This window comes from Muscardinus avellanarius (assembly GCF_963383645.1).
Source record: "Muscardinus avellanarius genome assembly, chromosome: 1".
Classification (NCBI taxonomy): Eukaryota; Metazoa; Chordata; class Mammalia; order Rodentia; family Gliridae; genus Muscardinus; species Muscardinus avellanarius.
Genome location: NC_137786.1, coordinates 12230326 through 12250361, shown reverse-complemented (window position 1 = coordinate 12250361; position 20036 = coordinate 12230326). Strand labels below are relative to the sequence as shown.

Below are 20036 nucleotides of genomic sequence, written 5' to 3'. Positions count from 1 at the left end.
GGGGCTCTTACACCCAATAGCCTCATCCTTCATTTCATCCACAATTTTTTTTTTTTTTTTGTGTTAGGGCATTCTGCCTCTGAGCTACATTCCCAGACCTTTTTACTTTTACTTTTTTTTTAATTTTAATTTTATGTTTTTGGTGCTACTGGAGTTCCTGGAAGCCTTTCTACCTCTGGGCTACACTCCCAGACCTATTCTTATATTTTTATTTGGAAACAGGGTCTCTTAAGCCAGCGTGGCTGGCTTTGAACCAGCGCGATCCTCCTGTCTCCGCCTCCCAAGCGCAGGGATTACAAGTGTGCGCCACCACGCCTGGCTACTTTTTTTGTTTTTAAACAGGGTCTTGCTATATTTCTGAGAGTTTTGCTAAGTTTCTGAGGCTGGCCTTGAACCTTTGAACCTCCAGTCTCAGACTCCGAAATACTGGGATTACAGGTGTGTGCCACCACACCCAGTCTTCATCAATTTTTCCTGTTTTCTAGTGAGGTTAGTGTGGTGGGCCCAGGACAGAGATAAATCTGCCAAGAAAATAAAATTAAATCATTATGCAAGACTTTCATTTACCCTAAGTTTTGATGTAAAGCATTGAATCCCTGGCCATGCCATTTTAATCTACATGCTGGGTTATTTAGTATTACCACCCTTCTACATGAGATTTAATCTTCTCAAACATTTTCCAAGCGAGGACTTTTATCTGAATTTCTATAAAGTCTCCCATACAGTAGGGGGTTGTTGATCTACAGTAGAACCCAAAGGAGAGATTGAGCACGTGCTGTTCATACACAGTTTGTCTACAGAAACAATACAAACTTAGATTTTAGTTCTGCAGAGTTAAAGGCAAATGTTAGCATATAGAAAAAAAGTTTTTGGCTGGACCAATTAGTTTCAGGAAAAAGTCACAGAGCTTTCTGAAAACTTAGTATTAGGGCCTTTATTGGGATTTGTATTTGAAAATTTCAAGACCAGTTTGTGTTAATTTTGGACCAATGAAAAGTAGCCCATGTGGTAGAGAAACTCAGGTTCCTTAGCTGTTATCTAGTCTAAGACTTTGATTTTAGTTGAGGAAACTGAAGCCAGAGAGGTGGGATAGTACCTGTGAAGTCTTGCAGCCAATGGTAGAGCCAGGATTAGAACCCATGACCCATCCACATTTGCTGTTTGCCTGGGATGGGGTGCTCAGTTTTTGTGAGGTGGTCTGCTAGCCACTCTCCCAGTCAAAGTCATTAGTAACGTACCTTGTCACAGATTGCAGAAATTCTTTAATATCCAGATTTAAATTCCAGATTTTCTTGGACAACGGATGGATTTTCCGCCATCCTACCCACCCCATAAATTTGTGGTTGCTCATGCAGTGTAAAACAATTTTAATAGGACACTTTAAAAAGATCATTACATACTTTATCTCCTGCCTTTTATCTTGTGATTCTGGGGATGGAGCACAGGGGCATTTTACCTCTGAGCTATATACCCCCAACTGTATTTCATCTTTTATTTTGAACAGGGTCTGTCTCACCAAGTTGCCAAGGACCTTGGATAGTTGCTGAAGTCTGGCTTTGAACCTGTGATCCTCCTGTCTCAGCCTCCCATGTAACATTGAAATTGATTTGGTTGCAAGGGGAGGCAAAAATTCATCAGAGAAGTGTAAAATTAAGCGCTTTATTGCACTCCCGGGCGAAGTCTGTCAACCAAGTAGCCTATTGGTCAGCAGAGTCGCACCTGAAAGAGGAAGTCAGAGCATTTTTATAGCAAGGTCTGGGGTTAGGGGCTGGTTAGAGAGGTGGGAGAATGCCAGACCTCTCACGTCATCTAGGGTCTACCACGTCTTTACTTCTGGCTTCCCTTGCTCTGGGTGTTCCCTATCCCAGCTGCAGGGGCCTGTGAGGAGAGAGGGAGAGGACTCAACCTATCATCTGGGCCTTTTGATTCATTGATTGAGTCAATAACTACTTCTTACTAACAGGGGGGTGTCATTATAGAGACCCCTTGACCAGTAGAGGTTTGGGCAGGCAGGAATATGGCGGCAGCAGAAGTTGACTAAAGGTTACCCGGGACAGCTTAGTAATGTACGTCTGAATGAACTTTATCAGACAAAGAGCTAGTAAAAAGAAAAGACAAATCATGATGGTGAACCCCAGGAGGGGAAGGAGCCAAGCAGCTATTGGCCCTTGGAACCATTCCAGATATAAGGTAGGCTGTTGATATCATGTTTTCAGATACTTGCTTAACATGGTCAGTGTTTGGACATTTTCCTCTACTAGGCTGGATTCATTGATGTAATAACAGGTGGACTTTGGTGGTAAAGGGATATTAGCTATAGGGTAGGGTTGTGTTTGGGATGGTGAGGAGATATCCTAAAGATTGGGGGTGGAGTCAGAAAATGGCGGTGGATGGGGAGGGGGTCAGAGCAGGGTTGAAAGAATGAGTGGAAGTGTCCCGAGCCAGCAGGACCTGGGTGTAGAACAGTGGAGATAAAGGGAGGGACTGGAATGCAGGTAAAGAAGGCCTGGACATAAGGGACTTCTGACCATCTACCAGTCTGCTTATTAAGGTTGCTGAAATCATTCAGAATATTAAAATTCAGAGTTCTGTTTTTGAGCTGTAGAGACCCAGTATCCAGTTTGTACTGGGGCCATGCTGTGTTACAATAGCAACAGAGGTGCTTAGGGCATAAATCCTCCAATAACCCCAAAGTCCAGAGGTTGACAAGGAGACAACTCAGAGTGGACTGCGGGCTATGTTGGAATTTTGGTTTCCTGTGTCTGGTTCACAGGTGAGAACAAAGAGCAGGAGATAGGCATCCCCATTATTCTAACCAACATCTGGGAATGGGGCCAAGAGGATGGAAGGAATGTATCCGCTGCCTTCTCAGGGTTGGAGGAGGACAACCTGGTTGTCCAGGGGCAACTCTGATGAGGCCGCACATTTGGACAGAGAAGCTGGAGGAGGTGACCTGCTGACCAGAGGAAGGGAAGGAAACTCACTCTGTCTGAGAGCACTTGGTCCAATCAAGAGTTGGAGAGTCGAGATTTAGGGAAGTAGAGAGGAGGGCCGCCCTCATGGCGCTGTGGGAACAGTCCACCAGAGAGCTACAGTGGGCTCAGGCACAGAGAGGAAGACCCTCCTCCTGGGTTTCAGCACTAGATGTAACCTTGAAATTGAATCAGGGGTCGCAAAGGAGGCAGAATTCAGCAGAAGAGTGTATAAACAGGCACTTTATTGCACTCCTGGCTGAGGTCTGTCGACCGAGCAGCCTCTCAGTCGGCAGAGTCACACCCGAGAGAGGAAGTGAGAGCATCTTTATAGTGGGGTCTGGAGGTGGGGGCTAGCGAGGCGGGAGAATGCCAGTCTTCTTGTGACATCTGGGGTCTGACACATTTCTGCTTCTGGCTTCCTGGGTTCTGGGGTTTCCTGTCCCAGATGCAGGGGCCTGTGAGGGGAGAGGGAGGAAGACCCGACCTATGACCAAGTACTGGGATTCCAGGTGTGCATCACCATGCCTGGCTACTTCCTGCCTTTTTCACCATATTCTGCTGTCACTCTCCAAGTGTCCTAGACACTGCAAAGGTCATCTGGACAAACCAAGTTTGGACAGCATGTCACTAGACGGCTTGTTTCTCAGTCCCCTGGCAGCCAGAGAGCTGCAGGGCTAAATTTATGGGTTAACAATACCCTGATTTGATCATTAAATATTGGTTTACTACTAGTGAGTTTTTACAGTAGTAAAAACAAAAACAAAAACAAAAACTCTCATTGTATTTGGATAACTTAGGGTAAGGCACTGAAAGTTGAGATGGGTAAACTGTTCCCATGGCTGTGGGATTGACTTCTTAACACTTATCTTTAGGAGCTAGGACAATTGGTTTAAGTAAAAACATATTCAACTCAACAAGTGTATAAATTCTCTAGAATGAGTGACCCAATGCCAGTTAGGATGGAAAGGTGGAAATTTATTACACTGGCATGGTGAGGTTAGAATACTTCCTGAAAGACCCTGACTCTGAGCTTGATGTGAGCTCCCATTTTATAGATTTGTGACCAAGGGCAGAAGTAGGCAGAAGGCCTTTACAGGGGTTGCAATGTGATAGTGATTGAAGTTGGGTCTGGGAAGGGAAAGGAGGGGAAATTTCTGAGCAAGTTACTGATATAGGTGTTTCTTACAGAGAGTTGCCGGGATGCCTGTCCTCCTGCAAGTGGGCTATCTGTAGTTACATCCCTAGCTAAGAGTCTAGGTTTAGGAGTTTTCTGCTCCCTCCCCCAGTCCAGCAGCGGATGCTTAGCAGAGAAAGGAGAGTGCCTTGCAAGTCAATGGGGTCAGCCCCTCCCCCTAGGCAACCAGGAGATGGAACCAGTAGAGAGTCCCTTCCCAGGGTAAACAGAACATCAGCCTGATAAGAGGGACAAAACAACTTAATTTAAATACTTCTTTGGTCTTTATAACACAGGCCTGCCAGGTGTAATCCCCTTTTTACTCTTCTCTGAGTTACTTGGCCAAATAGTATAAGGTTAAAATGTCTCTGTTTATGGCTCAGGGGCTGGAAAGCTAGAATTAAGTGCTTGGACAGTGACTGACTGAAGAGAGACCCACTCACTGCTTCTCAGCCTCTGGAATTTTCTATGTCTCTGAAATATGGCTTTGGGGGACACTCTTCTACGAAGGAGGAAATTTTGGCCTTTTATTTTGATAATTTGGGGGTATACTACACAAGCATTAAAAGCAGCTCTTGAAAACATTTACTTTAAAAAAACAGGCTGATCACTTTCTTTTTACACATAAATCTACTTTGGAAGTTTTTTTTCTTCTGTGCTATCTTAGTAAAAATAGAATAATTGGTGTTCTGTTTTGGGAACTGATTTTTCTGTTCCTCCATTACATTTTTTTCTTTCTTTGGGAATCTTAAAATTGGGTCAAGGATGATGTGTTGCTATGGAAGAATCTTATCTAGTTTCCATCTTTTTCTGGGATGGCTTCAGTTGCTTTACATCTTGGGTGTTCTGGCTCTTAATTTCTTAGTTTCCTCTTTTGGCCACAGAGCACTTGCCATCTCTTTGTTTTGTTATTGCTTGACCCCTGTGTCCTCATGCTGTTAAAGACATTTAGTACAAACTTAGAGAGATCCCTTTGAGAAAAGTTTTATTTCTCCCTGCCAGGAAGGTAGAACACAGTTCAAAGCAACAGGACATCTTCCTGGTTCTAGTGACATTTGAAAACACATTTAGGTTGTTTTCTATTTGACGTTTGTAGAATGTATACTTGGCATGGAGACCTTTTTTAGAAAAATGGCAAGAAAATTGGTAGCTTGTTTATTTTTCTAAACATCACCCCCATCCCCTTTCTCATCCTTAGTTGGCATTCAGGTAGCCCTTCATGTTCAGAGAAATGAATATAAATTGCCTAGGTATACCAGTGATCTTTCTTTTTTTAAAATTTACTATTATTTTTTAATTGGTGCATTGTAGTCATATATCAATCACATTGGAGTACAAGACTTGAGAGGATATACAAGCACACATCATCCAATTAGCCCTCATCCACTCCCCATCCCATTCCTTCCCCCTCCCTTGATCCCATGCTTGTTTAGTGATTAACTTTGATACATTTGTTTATGTACCTCCTGCGTTTTAAAGAGGCTCCATCCTCCCCGATTCCATACCCTCTGATTGGTCACCTTAGTTGCTTCACTATAGGGCCCTTTCTATAGCTCAACCTCTTCCTGTTGCCCGTTTCCTCCTAGTTATTGCTGATTATGGGAAGCATCTGATTTATGTTTTCTGCAATATTTCTCTATGCATGCCGCGTTGCAAGTACCGATTCCACTCTTGACGGCTCCAGTAGTGGCCTGGCTACCCGGTGGACTGATCCAGACCTCGCTGGCTCAAGCAGCGGCCTTGCCTCATGAGAGGCCCCTATTTTGGTCTCGCTGGCCCTGACACCAGCCTAACCCCTCACCTGCCTCCGATCCGGGCCTCGGAGGCCTCAGTAGCGGCCTTGCCTCATGGCAGGCTCTGATGCCGGCCTTGCTGGCCCCAGCACTAGCCTAACCCCTCGGCAGGCTCTGATCCCGGCCTCGGAGGCCTCAGCAGTAGCCTTGCCTCACGGAAGGCTCCAATGCCAGCTGTTGGTCCTGGCACCGGCCTAACCCCTCAGCAGGCTCTGATCCCAGCCTCAGAGGCCTCAGCACCGGCCTTGCCTCACGGCAGGCTCCAATGCCGGCCATTGGCCCCGGCACCAGCCTAACCCCTCGGCAGGCTCTTATCCCGGCCTTGGAGGCCCCAGCACTGGCCTTGCCTCACGGCAGGCTCCGATGCTGGCTGCTGGCCCCGGCATTGGCCTAACCCCTTGGCAGGCTTCAATCCCAGCCTCGGAGTCCCCAGTAGCAGCTTTGCCTCATGGCAGGCTCCGATGCTGGCCATTGGCCCCGGCACCGGCCTAACCCCTTGGCTGGCTCTTATCCTGACCTTGGAGGCCCCAGCACCGGCCTTGCTTCATGGCAGGCTCCGATGCCGGCCTCGCTGGCCCCAGCATCGGCTTAACCCCTCGGCAGGCTCCGATCCCGGCCTCGGAGGCCCCAGCACTGGCCTTGCCTCACAGTGAGCTCCGATCCCAGCCATGCTGGCCCCGGCACTGGCCTAGCCCCTTGGCAGGCTCTTATCTCAGCCTTGGAGGCCCCAGCACCGGCCTTGCCTCACAGCAGGCTCCCATGCTGGCTGCTGGCCATGGCATCGACCTAACCCCTTGGCAGGCTCTGATGCCGGCCATTGGCCCCGGCATCGGCCTAACCCCTTGGCTGGCTCTTATCCTGGCCTCGGAGGCCCCAACATCGGCCTTGCCTCATGGCAGGCTCTGATGCTGGCCTCGCTGGCCCCAGCACTGGTCTAACCCCTCGGCAGGCTCCAATCCTGGCCTCGGAGGCCTCAGTAGCAGCCTTGCCTCACGGAAGGCTCCAATGCCGGCCATTGGCCCCGGCACCAGACTAAGCCCTTGGCAGGCTCTTATCCCGGCCTTGAAGGCCCCAGCTCCAACCTTGCCTCATGGCGGGCTCTGATACTGGCCGCTGGCCCTGGCATCGGCCTAACCCCTTGGCAGGCTTTGATCCCAGCCTTGGAGGCCTCAGTAGCGGCCTTGCCTCACTGAAGGCTCTGATGCTGGCCACTGGCCCCGGTACCAGCCTAACCCCTCAGCAGGCTCCAATCCAGGCCTCGGAGGTCCCAGCACTGGCCTTTCCTCACAGTGAGCTGCAATCCTGGCCTTGCTGGTCCTGGCTCCGGCCTAACACCTTGGCAGGCTCTGATCCCGGCCTTGAAGGCCCCAGCACCGGCCTTGCCTCATGGCAGGCTCCGATCCCAACCTCACTGGCCCTAGCATCGGCCTAACCCCTTGGCAGGCTCTGATCTCGGCCTCAGAGGCCCCAGTAGTGGCCTTGCCTCACGGCAGGCTCCAATCCCAGTTTTGCTGTGTCCGTCGCTGGCCTCACCCCTCGGCAGGCTCCAATTCTAGCACCCTCTTCACCCAACCAATTGTCCCATGTTCTCGAGGGTGCATGGTGGTAATATACTGCCTCTGGGGTTATTATTTCAAAGGTTCCTGGTGTAATGCATCAGATCTCTGCCTCCCCTGAGTACTGGCCACTGCCATTGCCACTGCCTCCACCATTTCAAATCCTTCCCAGGCTCTTTTTCCACTCTGAATGTTGTCCAGTGTTCCTAAGCATGCACGACAGTAGCATTCGACATTTGGTGTAATTTCTCCAAAAAAATAAGGTTGGTAGGATCTGATTTCTCCTTCTCCTGAATACAAGTCTCCACTGCCATCATGGAGACCGCTTTCAACACTGCCCTTTTCCTTGGTCTCTGCTAAACTCTCTCCTCACAGGTGATGTCCAAGATTCTTAACAATATAGAGAAACAGCAGTCTTCCTTCACGGGGAATTTTTTCATAAATTCCAGTGCATTTGGATAAGTTTTGTCTGCACCTCCAGTGTCCTGGCATCCGCCACGGCTTTCTTAACTCCTCTCTGATGTTTTTTCTTTTTCTTTTCCTTTTTTTTTTTTTTAAATAAGAGAAGACAGTATATGTGGTTTGAGGAGGTAGTGGGATCAGGGACTCAGTAGCACTGTGACCTGGTCGGTTTCCTCATGGGTCCAGCGTGCTCCGCACTACTCCACCCGGGGCCCAGAGTCCTGTGACCCGGCCCCGGCTGGCGTGCCCCGCGCGACCCCCACCCGGGACCCAGGGTACTGGGCCCGGTTTCTCCAGGAGTCTGGCGTGCTGCGCGTGGTCCGGCCTGGGGCCCTGAGTCACCAGTGATCTTTCAACCACTCTGAAGTGCCTGTGTTTTCTCTCTTTATTTTTTATGTCTTCTATAACCTAAAAATTCTTTCTTTAGGCCACACTCTGCAAGTATTATCTCCTTTTCATTTGTAGTCAAGTTTCTGGAAAGAGTACTGTGTATTCAGTATCTTTATATTTTTTCCCCTAACCATCCTTTTCCCTTCTTTCTTTCTTTCTTTCTTTCTTTCTTTCTTTCTTTCTTTCTTTCTTTCTTTCTTTCTTTTTGAAACAGAGTCTCACTAGGTTTCTGAGAGTCTCATTAAGTTGCTGAGGCTGGCCTCAAACCTGCGATTTTTCTGTTTTAGCCTCCCAAGTAGTAGGATTATAAGGTGTATGTCTTCACACCCAACTTTCATGCTGCTGTCTCTGGGATCCTATCTCTGCACACATCCTCAGCCTACAATTTTTCTAACAAGACTTATATTTATTGCTGCATAACAAACTACACCCAAACTTTAGGGTTGAAAGCAGCAACTGCTATCTGTCGTTTTTCATGACACTGTGGGTGAGAGAGGTTCTGCTGCTCTTGGTGTTGTCTGGGCTACAGTCACTATAGGCCGAGGTGGGTTAGGAAATCTTTAATGATCATTCCCAGGGCTGAGAGTTGGTGCTGGCTTGTCAGCTAGGAGGGCGTTTTGGGTTCTTGACTACAGTGTCTTGCCTCTCAGCCACATGGTCTCCCCATGTGACGTGGACATCTTACATCATGGAGGCTGGATTCTGAAAAACATTCCAAGTTTGAAGGCAGAAGCTGGAGATGTCTTAGGGACTAGCCAAGCAAGTTCCACTATTCTACTTTCTACCAGATTCTTTTGCTTAAAACTGGGCACAAGGCCAGCCACATTCTAGGAGAGAGGAAAATCTGGTCTATTTTTTGACAAGTTAGTGGCATGCTCACATTGCAGAAGAGCTGTGGGTTGACAGTCCCTAAAGATCCTAATTAACCCAACATATCCTATAGCATTAGCACTACTGGACATTATCCATGGTAGGTTGATGCTGTTCGTTCCTGGATTCTGTCTCCGCACACACCTTTAGCCTCTCCATTTGCACATCGTGGGATCATTAAGGCCCTTCACCTTGTGGTCTTTACATCTCTGTCTTTGGTAAAAAAACATATCTGCACTTATGCTTTTCATGTGGATTTATTTACTCATTTGACAAATATTTATCGAATAGCTAGCACACATATCCCACCTGTTAGATGTAAGGGCTGCTGACATTGTTTTTTTTTTTTTTTGTTCCACTTTGCACAACCCAGAAAGAGATTACCATTGTAATCATCATAACTATCATAATTATCATTGTAGTTATATTTTGAACATATGTCTGTGACTATGTGTGTCTATGTCTATGTTGTATTGGTGTTTCTCAATGAGGATTGGTTTGTTTTCCACAGGGAATACTTGGAAATGTCTGGAGACACTTCTTGTTCTTACAGCTTAATGGTGAGGGGCTACCAGTACCTGTAAGGTCAAGATTTAGGATGCTGTTGAACCACCACTGGTGCATGGGTCTGTCCCTCACAACAGGAACCATCTGGCCCATAATGTTGATGGTGCTGGATTGAGAACCTGGACCCGGATCTGGGATGAAGTTCCCTTGAACTCTGGCTCCACATTTCAGTGGTTCGTCTGTCTCTTCCACCAGCCCCTGGGAATGCTACCATGACACATTAACTCCTCCTGGCTTGAATCACTCCATCTGCTTTCTGCTCTGCTATTAGGATGATGGACAGGGAGTGAGACATTCTCTCTCTTGATTTAAAACTCACCAGTGATTCTCCATAGGCTTTAGATAACATTTACACTTTCTAATGTGGCCCACACGCTGTTTTTTGAACTGACTTTTCCCTCATTCTCCTAGTTCTTTGTAGTTCAGCCAGCCTGGCTGTGTGTGACTTCCCGAATGTGCTCTACTTTCTTATGCCCCTCATCTTTGCATGTATGGAAATGTCTCTCTCCTAAGGAGTGTGGTCAAATTCCTTCAACTCTAGGCTTGAGCTGCCTCCTCTTGAAAGATTTCCTGTTACCCGTATATCTGTCCTTCCTCAACTCCAGTGTGTGTGTGCGTGCATGCGTGTATGTGTGTGTGTGTGTGTGTGTGTGTGTGTGTGTGTGTGTGTAGATCCTTTATTTTGCTCTTTCTCTGCAGATCCCCCTGTATTTGGAAACCGCCAAACCTGGTACTCCCCCAATAACTGTCATGTCATCCTGTTGTATTTACATTTTCTGCTCACAACCTGTCGGCCAAGCCATGAGCTTTATAAGAGGTTACTGGGTGGGGTTTATCTTTCCAGTGCTGGCACAGATTTGGGTTTTAATAAATGTTTGCTGGTTAAAAGAAGGGACTCAGAGGGAATCGCCTTTCCCTGGCAGGAGCTCTTTGTTAGTATCAAAAGTAATATGCTTGTTTTTAAGATGGTTTGGAAGCTGAAGTCCACCAATAACAACATTGCTGAATAAATTATGGTAATTCATATTGGATATTTTGCAGCTATCACACAGATTGAAATAGTCTGTACTGAACTAGAAAGAAATCTGATGCGTTGCTAAGGGAGAAATGCATGGCAAAATTTTTATGGTATGGGATAAAGTAGGTCTGAGTATGTGTTCACATAGGGGAGGATGTTCTTCAAATTGCCAGCGCTAGTTACATCAAACATGCCTTCTTATTGTAATTAACAATTGGTAGTCTAAAAGTAGACCATGGTACTCAGAAATTAATTTCAAGACCAGATATGAACCTGTAAATAGGCAATGAAGACAGAAGATCGAATGCAGAAGCATATCACTTTAATAGCTAGAAAAATGTTTACCAAAATGAGAATCTCTCTTTTTTGGTGTATCTGTCTGTTAAATGCTTTTATGTGCATAGAAATGAGCCTATAAAGATTTAGAACAAAATTTTAGCAGTAATAATTTCTGCATGACAGATGATTTTTATTTCTTCCTTTTGCTTCTCTCTATTATACAATATCAAAACAATAAGCACACCTTATTTTCATAAGGAGAATAATGTTATTTCTAAAAACAGAATATAGTACATAAAAACTGGCACCATTAAGCTGTCTATTATCTGAATCCCTGAGACTTGAAGAAACAACACTTGTATGAAATTATTATAAAATGAATCTATTTGAGAGCAGCTGTTGCAATATAACATTTTTATTTGTTTCTTTCAGCAAAGACTGAAGGAAGAGAAGGAAGCCAGGCGGGCTCATTTGGATGGGAGGCATGACTACTTATTTGCAATTGTAGCTTCCTGCTTGGACCTGAACAAAACCGAAGTGGAAGATGCCATTCTTGAGGGGAATCAGGTGCGATGTATTTGAGTTCTTGAGGACCCGATTGCAGAGGGCACAGACTGTGTAGGGCCACTGCCTTATGACAGAATCCCATGCTGTGTACTAGAGGAGAGAACCTGTTTTAGTGTGGTCTGGGATCCATTGTGACTCTGAGCTGGTAGTGGCAGAATGAGCTTGGGCTCTCCAGCTATTCATGCTGCATAGGGACACTTAGAATAATCAGTCGAGTCCCAGGATTCTGACATCAATACCCTCATTTCTCTACATCCAATGAAGTTAGGTTCTTGCACTTATTTTAGAACCCTAGGTTGGGGAGTAACATCTCCTCTCAACATGCTGATTTACTTGTCTATGTTTTACTTACCTTTTCTAGGTTTGGATATTGAATTGTACTCTGGTTTCCTGATTTTGTCTTGGGCTTGGCAGCTGAAGCTGGTTGCCTTTGTTCCTAACCTTTGCTCCCATTTTTCTGCTATTGTTTCCCTTTAAATCCTCAGTACAACACACAAATGTTATTTTAAATTGTGGTAAATATTCAAAGAAATGTAAAATTTGCCATCTTAACTTTTTTTAGTATACAGTTCAGTAGAGTTAAGAACATTCACACTGTTGTGCAACCAATCTTCAGAATTCTCTTTATCTCGCCATGCAGAAACTTTACACCCAGTAAACAACAGCTCCCTATTCTCCCTTCTGGCCAGCCCCTGGCAACCGTCATCCTACCCTCTGTCTCTACAACTTGATTATTCTAGGTTCCTTATGTAAGTGGAATCACACAGTATTTGTTCTTTTGTGATCAATTCATATTCATTATCATGATGTTTTCACAGGTCATCCATGTTGTGGCTTATGCCGGAATTTCTTTGCTTTTAAGGCTAAAAGATATTTCTGTGTACCCATGCAGCACATTTAGTCTATGCACTCACGAGTTGTTGTTGTTGTTGTTGTTGTTGTTGTTGTTGTTGTTGTTGTTGTTTTGGTTTCTAAGGAATTTATTTAAACAGACCTTTAAAGGGATCTAGAAACCTGCATTTTAACAAGACTTTGATTAAAAGTGCAGTTTGGGATATCAATTTAAACACTGTGTTTGACTGTGTACATAATACAACAAAGTTAAATTAAAAGCTCTATGAACAAAACATTTCTTTATACAGAGTATTAATAGATACCTAAATAAAATCTGATTTGGAAAATGAAATCATATGCATACAGTTATATTCATAAGTACTCTAAATCACAAGCTATGCAATGAGAAACATCAACGTGGCAAATCCAAGGAATGAAGACATTCCTCTGAATCCCCGTGTTTCATCGAGCATCAAAAACCACCAATCTCTTAGTCCTTTTCTTATACATTATTCTGTGTGCACATTTTCTGCATCTGATTGGGTCCCTGGATTTTATTTCATTTTTGGTGTGACAGTCTCCACAGATATCTATCATTGGCTGCTGTTTTGGGGGTTGAACGTTCTTCTGAGTATCCATTGTTAGTTCCTACGCAGTGCCCGCCATTTGCTTTCATCCCCTGTGGAAGTCATCGTAGTGAAGGCTGTGCATGTGGGTGTGCAAATATCCCTTCCTTCAGGATCCTACTTTCAATTCTTTGGGATATATAGCTGCAGATGGAATTGCTGGATCACACCATAATTCTATACTGAACTTTTTGAGGAAACCTCATACTGTTTTCTATAGTGACAACATCATTTTACATTCCAACCAACAGTGCTTAAGGGTTCCAATTTCGCCACATCCTCACCAACACCTGTTATTTTCTGTTGTTTTGATAGTAGCCATTTCACTGGATGTGCAGATTTTTATCTTTTTTTTTCTTATATGAATTCTAAACTGAGTTGTGGGCAATTTCCCAGGAGTGCTCTGTAGGTAGCAGGCTAGTTGTTAGAACACTGACACAAAGTGAACCTCAGGGATGGACCATGTGCCAGGTGTCCACTGAAAGGATCGTTCAGTTAAATGTTTTCTCATGGTAGTTTAAATGACTACTGCAAGCAACTATTAATGATCTCTAGTGTGTTTACTGGATTTTGAAAGATTTACTCTCTTTCTTTAATTGACTAAAAATAAAACAGTCATCTATATATCTATCTTCAATAGTTCAATACTTTAGGAAATTAGCAAAAATGGAGGGACAATCCCTTTTCTTTTTCTTTTTTTTTTTGTGGTACTGGGGTTCCTGGAAGCCCTTCTACCTCTGGGCTACACTCCCAGACCCATTTTTACATTTTTATTTGGAAACAGGGTCTCCTAAGCCAGCGCGCGCGGCTGGCTTCGAACCTGCGCGATCCTCCTGTCTCTGCCTCCCAAGCGCGGGGATTACAAGCGTGCGCCACCACGCCCGGCTGGGACAATCCCTTTTCCAATGTGCCTGTATAGCAAATATTTCTATGGCTTATTAAATTACTTCTTTGAATTGACTCTTTACTATGGTAAGATACTTATCTTTTTATGGTTTTATGTTGGGAGAAGCATCCCCTTCTTTATGGGATGCACTGGCTGCAGTCCTATATGAATAGGAAATATATTAATTTTATAATATTAATCAATGCTGATTGAAATGCAATTTCTAATCCAGAACAAAGTTGGCACCTTGCCTTTTCTTTTCTTTTCCCCAGGTTGAAAGAATTGATAAGCTTTTTGCTGTTGGAGGCCTCCGCCACCTCATGTTTTATTATCAGGATGTGGAGGTAGCAGAAACAGGTATTGAAATTTGATGTGACATAATCCAGACATGTCGCTGGATTTGTCTGAGGGTGTCATGGAGAAGAAAGCTACTGGGAGAACTAACCAGGCGTCTTATAACTTGGTGTGTGTGTTTGTGGATCTGTAACCTGTGGTGGGTCTGGCCCTGCCATGCCTCAGGAGAGAGGCTGGATGGAGAGGATGGTGGGCATTTGACCTAGTTGTTCTCTTGTTTTATTTTCCTTCTCTGCTGTTGTGCCAGTAACAGGGAAACAGAAAGGTTGATTTTTGTTTTGCAACTTTCTGTTCTTATATGTTAGTTCATTCTATGTAATTATCTTCTAGAATTCCTAATAGGCATCTGTTTCTCTTTTGAACCCAGGAATTATTGCCAATAAGCATGGCATAAATTTTTCAGTTAAATATCACATTATGTTTATTTTCTACTGATTCTGATTTAAATGTGCAATATTGGATGCCAGGTTTAGTCATTTTTGCTTAAGAAAAATGTGCAAATTCTTGTAGACTCAACTGGCATGTTCCATTATATTTTAAGTGGATTATCATAATTTTTAAGGCCAAACTTGGGGTATAAAATACATTATGATTATAGGAAAATATTATATGCATTCTTACTTTTATGACCCTTTTAAAAAAAGGGAAAATAGTTATTTTTCTTGACATTTATTATGCATGTGCTTTTTTAACAAAGCAATTCTGCATGCAAATACTAAGTGATGGCTTTCCTTCCTTTACCAGTTTAATACTTTGTGCTTAGAAAGTTCACTACATTTTGAGTGAAAAATCAAAAGACTTCTGTCTCAAATGGAAAACATGAGTTCAAAAGGAATATCAAGTCCATCCCTGAACTTGCACAGGGTAAAGCTGGTCTTCCTTTGTGAATTTTACATGGAGCAAGAAGGGTTCATAGGATGGAAACATTAATGCAACTATTTTTGCTTCTTGCTCCCCCTTTAAACATTTCCAGTGGGGCTTGTTTTTCTGAACTTTGATTGAGACAATCTCATGACTTATTTTTTTTAATTTGTAGACTGCAATTATACATCATAATGAGTTTCAGTGTGAGAGAAACATACATACACACAGCATTTATTGTGTACCTCATGATTTTTCTAGATGTTTTCAGATAGGAAAAAGTCCAGTGCAGGTAGGGGAAAAATGTAGTATTTCAAATATAAAAAATGTAATTCAAATATAAAAAATGTTTATTAAAACTAGTTGATCAGATGAGACTGGCCATGTTGTGTGCATGTATGTATCTCTTTAAACCTTATAATGATGTATAATTGAAATGCACCAATAAAAGTACACATAAATATATGTAAATGACCACATATATATTTGAATATATAATATATAATGTATAATATATAATATATAATAATATAATAATTATGTATATATACATATATATATATAATCTCAAACTAGTTGATCAGAAATTAAATTGTCTCCCATCTTTGCGCTTGATCTCCTCTCATTCTCTATCAGGGCCTCTGAAGGTTGATGCTTCTGGTGGGAGAGAAGTGTGTGGTCCTCCTCTGTGTCCTCATGGGAAGCCTCATGGGGTTAGCCACAGTGTTTGCTGAGTCAGGCCTGAGACAGGGCAGGTGCAAGAGGTGGGAAGTCTTCACTGGACTGGTGCCATCTTCAGTTGGAGCTGCACTCCCTGGGCTCTTGCTCCTGTGGCCCTGTGCTGGGTTCTCCACTGGGAACCTTGGCTTTATGTCCCTTGGTGATGTGCTGTCTTCACCGTGGCTGTTTTCCTCTGCTCTGCCTCTGCATTTTTGGTAGTGTATGTCCCACCCAACCTGCTCCACCTCATCAGCCTTCCCACACTTTTCTTGAGCACAGTTTAAGATGGCTCCAGGCTGGTTCTCATTTCAATAGGGCCCCCACTGATCCCATAGCAACACTCTTGCCTCTTGTCCCTGCTGTCTATGGATGTGTTATTAGCTCGCAGCTTTAGCCTGTTCTTTTCTCTTTCCTTGTTGAGTTCTGGGTTCAGATTTCTCGGGCAAGCTTCGGATCCCAGTCCCTTTCATCCTCAAACTTCAGAGGCATAAACCAAAAGGTTAGGCTGAAGATCCTGCTTCTCAGCTAGGGTGATGGCTGTCCCATCATGCCAGAGATTTTCCTGGTTTTAACACTGGGAGTTAAGTGTCCTGTGAAACCCCTGAGCTCCAGATGACTGGGACAGTTGGCACCTGTTTTTTTTTTTTTTTTTTTTTTTCTTTTTTTCTTTTTTCTTTGGTGGTACTGGGTTTCTTGGAAACCCTTCTACTTCCAGGCTACACTCCCAGACCTATTTTTATATTTTTATTTGGAAACAGGGTCTCTTAAGCCAGTGCGGCTGGCTTCAAACCTGCGTGATCCTCCTGTCTCCGCCTTCCAAGTGCGGGGATTACAAGCGTGCTCCACCCTGCCTGGCTTGGCACCTGGTTTTTGATTTGAGGTACACGTAGAAGCATTTCGTACTTCTACCGTTTGCCTAGCACAACCCTTATCTCAGAATACTTCCTTAATTACATGATCCTGACCCTTTTGGGTACCGACAGAGGTTACAGAGTAGGGAGGGATGTCTAATTAGGTCTACAACACCTACTTTGAAATTTCAGTAGAATTTGCTTTTGCCTTGAAACTCCTTTTTTCTGGGGAGGGTCTAAACTGGGGATTGAACCCAAGGGCATTGAATCTCTGAGCTATATTCCCAGCCGTTTTTATTTCATTATTTGGAAACAGGGTTTCGCTAAGTTACTGACAGCTCCACTAAGTAGCTGAGGTTGGCTGTGAACCTGAGATCCTTCTGTCTCAGCCTCCCAAGTACTGGGTTTACAAGCGTGCGCCACTATGGCTGACACTCGTGGTTTTTTGTTATCTATTATAACTTGGTGTGTTGGTTGAAACTTCTTGTACAACATCTTGTTACCTGTGGGAGCTGGATGGTATTTGTTAGAAGTGAGACAACATAATGTTGAATGAGAGCCGGGCGCGGTGGGCACGCTTGTAATCCCTGCACTCGGGAGGCGGAGACAGGAGGGTCGCGCAGGTTCAAAGCCAGCCGCGCTGGCTTAAGAGACCCTGTTTCCAAATAAGAGTATAAAATAGGTTGGGAGTGTGCCCCGAAGGTAGAAGGGCTTCCAGAAACCCCAGTACCACCAAAATAATAATAATAATAATAATAATAATAATAATAATAATAATAATTTTGAATGAGAGAAAAAGATATTATGTTTTCTTTTATTGGTAGTTCTCTTCCAATCTCAGTTGGGAGTCCATGGGCCAGTATCTTGAGGAAGAACCTTGAGAGGGGGTTACTTCAAGATGGTCTAATCCCAGGGCTCAGGATCCAACTCTCACTCCACCCCGTCCCTAAATTCCTCCCTTAGCACCATCCTCCCACGTCAAAGATCTTGGCTATACTACAATTCATTTGGAGATCTAAAACTTTTTTTTTTGCAGATAAGAGCACATTCTTATTTTGTGTATTAAAATAATTTCCTCCCTGAGTTCCATGCTTTGGCAACCAAAGAGAAAACTTAAAATCCTAATAATGATAATGTTTGCTGAACTAGTCCTTTTATTTACTCTTAATTTTTTATTTATTATTATTATTATTTTTGCAGCTTCAACAAGTCTTTATTGCAAAACCAGTAGAAATTAATTATAAAGGGAAGAGAAGAAAAGCAGCGTGCCTGGCGGGCACACTGGGAGCCCCAAAGTGGAACTCTTTTGATTTGCTTTTAAAAAAGAGGTTTATATATATTAACTCATTTAATTATTACAACAATTCAAAATACTAGCTATCTTGTATTCTGATTTCCATCTCAGACAAGAGAATGGAGGCACAGAAAAATTAAATAACTTACCCAAGATCACATGGCTTAGAAATACAGGCCCAGTTCAAAGTCCTGGGAGTGTGAATTTAGCGCTTGTACCATTAATCACTATATATGATTAATTTGTATCCTCCTGACCCTGGAAATATTATGAAGGAACAACCTGCTATGCCATGACAGTGTAAATCAGCTCAGGGAGATGAGAGTCCCAAGTTGTGTGGCGAGAGCTGGTTTTTATCCCTGGATCTGCTAACCTGTTGGGTGTACAACCTGAGACCAGTAAGGTTTCCTCAGGGTTGTGGGTATTCACAGTGTAGACAGAGCCCCTGCTGCAAGAATTGATGCTTTCCACTCTCTTGCCTGGTCACTCCACCCTGGAGCTACAAGCTGAAATGAACCTATGATGAGGAATCAAGTATATCTGATTGCATCCCTGAGGGCTCCCGTTGGATACTTCCTAGCTTGTAGAAGCTTCTAGAGCAAGTGTGTCAACATGGTCGCATTTTAACAAGAAGCCTGTATCCCAAGACTGCAAAGAACGTTTGTGAAATTAAAGTTCTCTTGTACTTGTAGGACAACTTGGCTCTCTAGGAGGGGCCAATCTTGTTTCCGGAAAGATAAAAAAACCCAAGGTGTTCGTGACTGAGGGGAAAGATGTTGCTCTCACAGGAGTATGCGTGTTCTTCATCAGGACCGACCCGTCTAAAGCCATCACACCCGACAACATCCACCGGGTGAGGAGCAGCTAGCTGTTTACCTGGAATTAACAAAGTCATCGAGGGGCACAAAAACATCTCTCTGTCTGGGTCACCACTGTGCTCATTACAATGTCTAAAACTACTTTTTATTTTTTTTGGTGGTACTGGGGTTCCTGGAAGCCCTTCTACCTCCGGGCTCCACTCCCAAACCTATTTTATAGGTTTTATTTGGAAACAGGGTCTCTTACGCCATCGCGGCTGGCTTCAAACCTGCGCTATCCTCCTGTCTCCGCCTCCCAAGCGGGGGATTACAAGTGTGCGCCACCACGCCCGGCTCTAAAACTACTTTTAAAGAAGTCCTTTTCAGAGCCGGGTGTGGTGGCGCACGCTTGTACTCCCAGCACTTGGGAGGCTGAGACGTTCGCGGACAGCCTCAGCTACTTAGTGAGGCCGTCCGCAACTTAGTGAGACCCAGTTTCAAATTAAAGAATTAAAAGCAAAAACAAAACAAACTAGGGCAGGGGTGTAGCTTGGAGGTCAAATGCTCCCGGGTTCCATTCCCAGACCCACCAAAAAAAAAAAAAAAAAAAAAAAAGTGCTTTTTAAGTATTTAAAGCAAGCACATTTCCTTTAAATATTTGAGTCAAGGGCTTTTATTAAGAATGCACCAGTGCTGTGTGTATGTATGTTTCTGTCGCATGAAACCTCACTATGATGTATGGCTCTAATACACCAACGAAAGTGCATCAAACAAATAAAGCCATTTGTTAAAATGTATAAGGGTTTTTTCAACTTAAAATTTACAAGACATATTAGCAAAGACTATATTGTAAAAAAAGAAAGGAAATAACTTGATATAACATTATGTTTGTGTATACAGCGAGGTCTTTTTTTTTTCCCCAAAGAACTTCTCATATATACTTTACATAATGATTTAAGTTATAGACATTTGAAATAAGATTTTAAAAGTGGATATATAATTTTATTTGTTTTCTATGCAAGAAAAGTACATCCAAACAAGTAGGATGTAGGTGCATTATTTCTTCGCACTAATAAACTGGCAAGTGTCTGGAGTTCTACTTATTTTATGATTTTGTTTTGATGATTTCAATTTATAATAGAATATAGCTTTTTTTCTATTT

The 20036-nt window shown here is 43.6% G+C and overlaps 2 protein-coding genes across 2 annotated transcripts in view; one reads left to right on the top strand and one right to left on the bottom strand.

Moving 5' to 3' along the window:
* The window catches only part of DNAH5 (dynein axonemal heavy chain 5), a gene marked incomplete at its 3' end in the record, with an annotated part of 279406 nt that overhangs the window by 9689 nt on the left and 249681 nt on the right, over positions 1-20036 (top strand). Inside the window, exons 2-4 of the mRNA XM_080703060.1 lie at positions 11517-11651; positions 14270-14354; positions 18770-18930. Coding sequence (XP_080559186.1) covers positions 11517-11651; positions 14270-14354; positions 18770-18930 — 381 coding nt within the window. The remainder of the gene's footprint in view (positions 1-11516; positions 11652-14269; positions 14355-18769; positions 18931-20036) is intronic.
* On the bottom strand, positions 12948-13124 carry POLR2K (RNA polymerase II, I and III subunit K; the record flags this gene model as incomplete). The annotated part of the gene is made up of 1 exon (XM_080696118.1): positions 12948-13124. The coding sequence occupies one exon, from the start codon at positions 13122-13124 to the stop codon at positions 12948-12950; it is 177 nt and encodes a 58-aa protein (XP_080552244.1).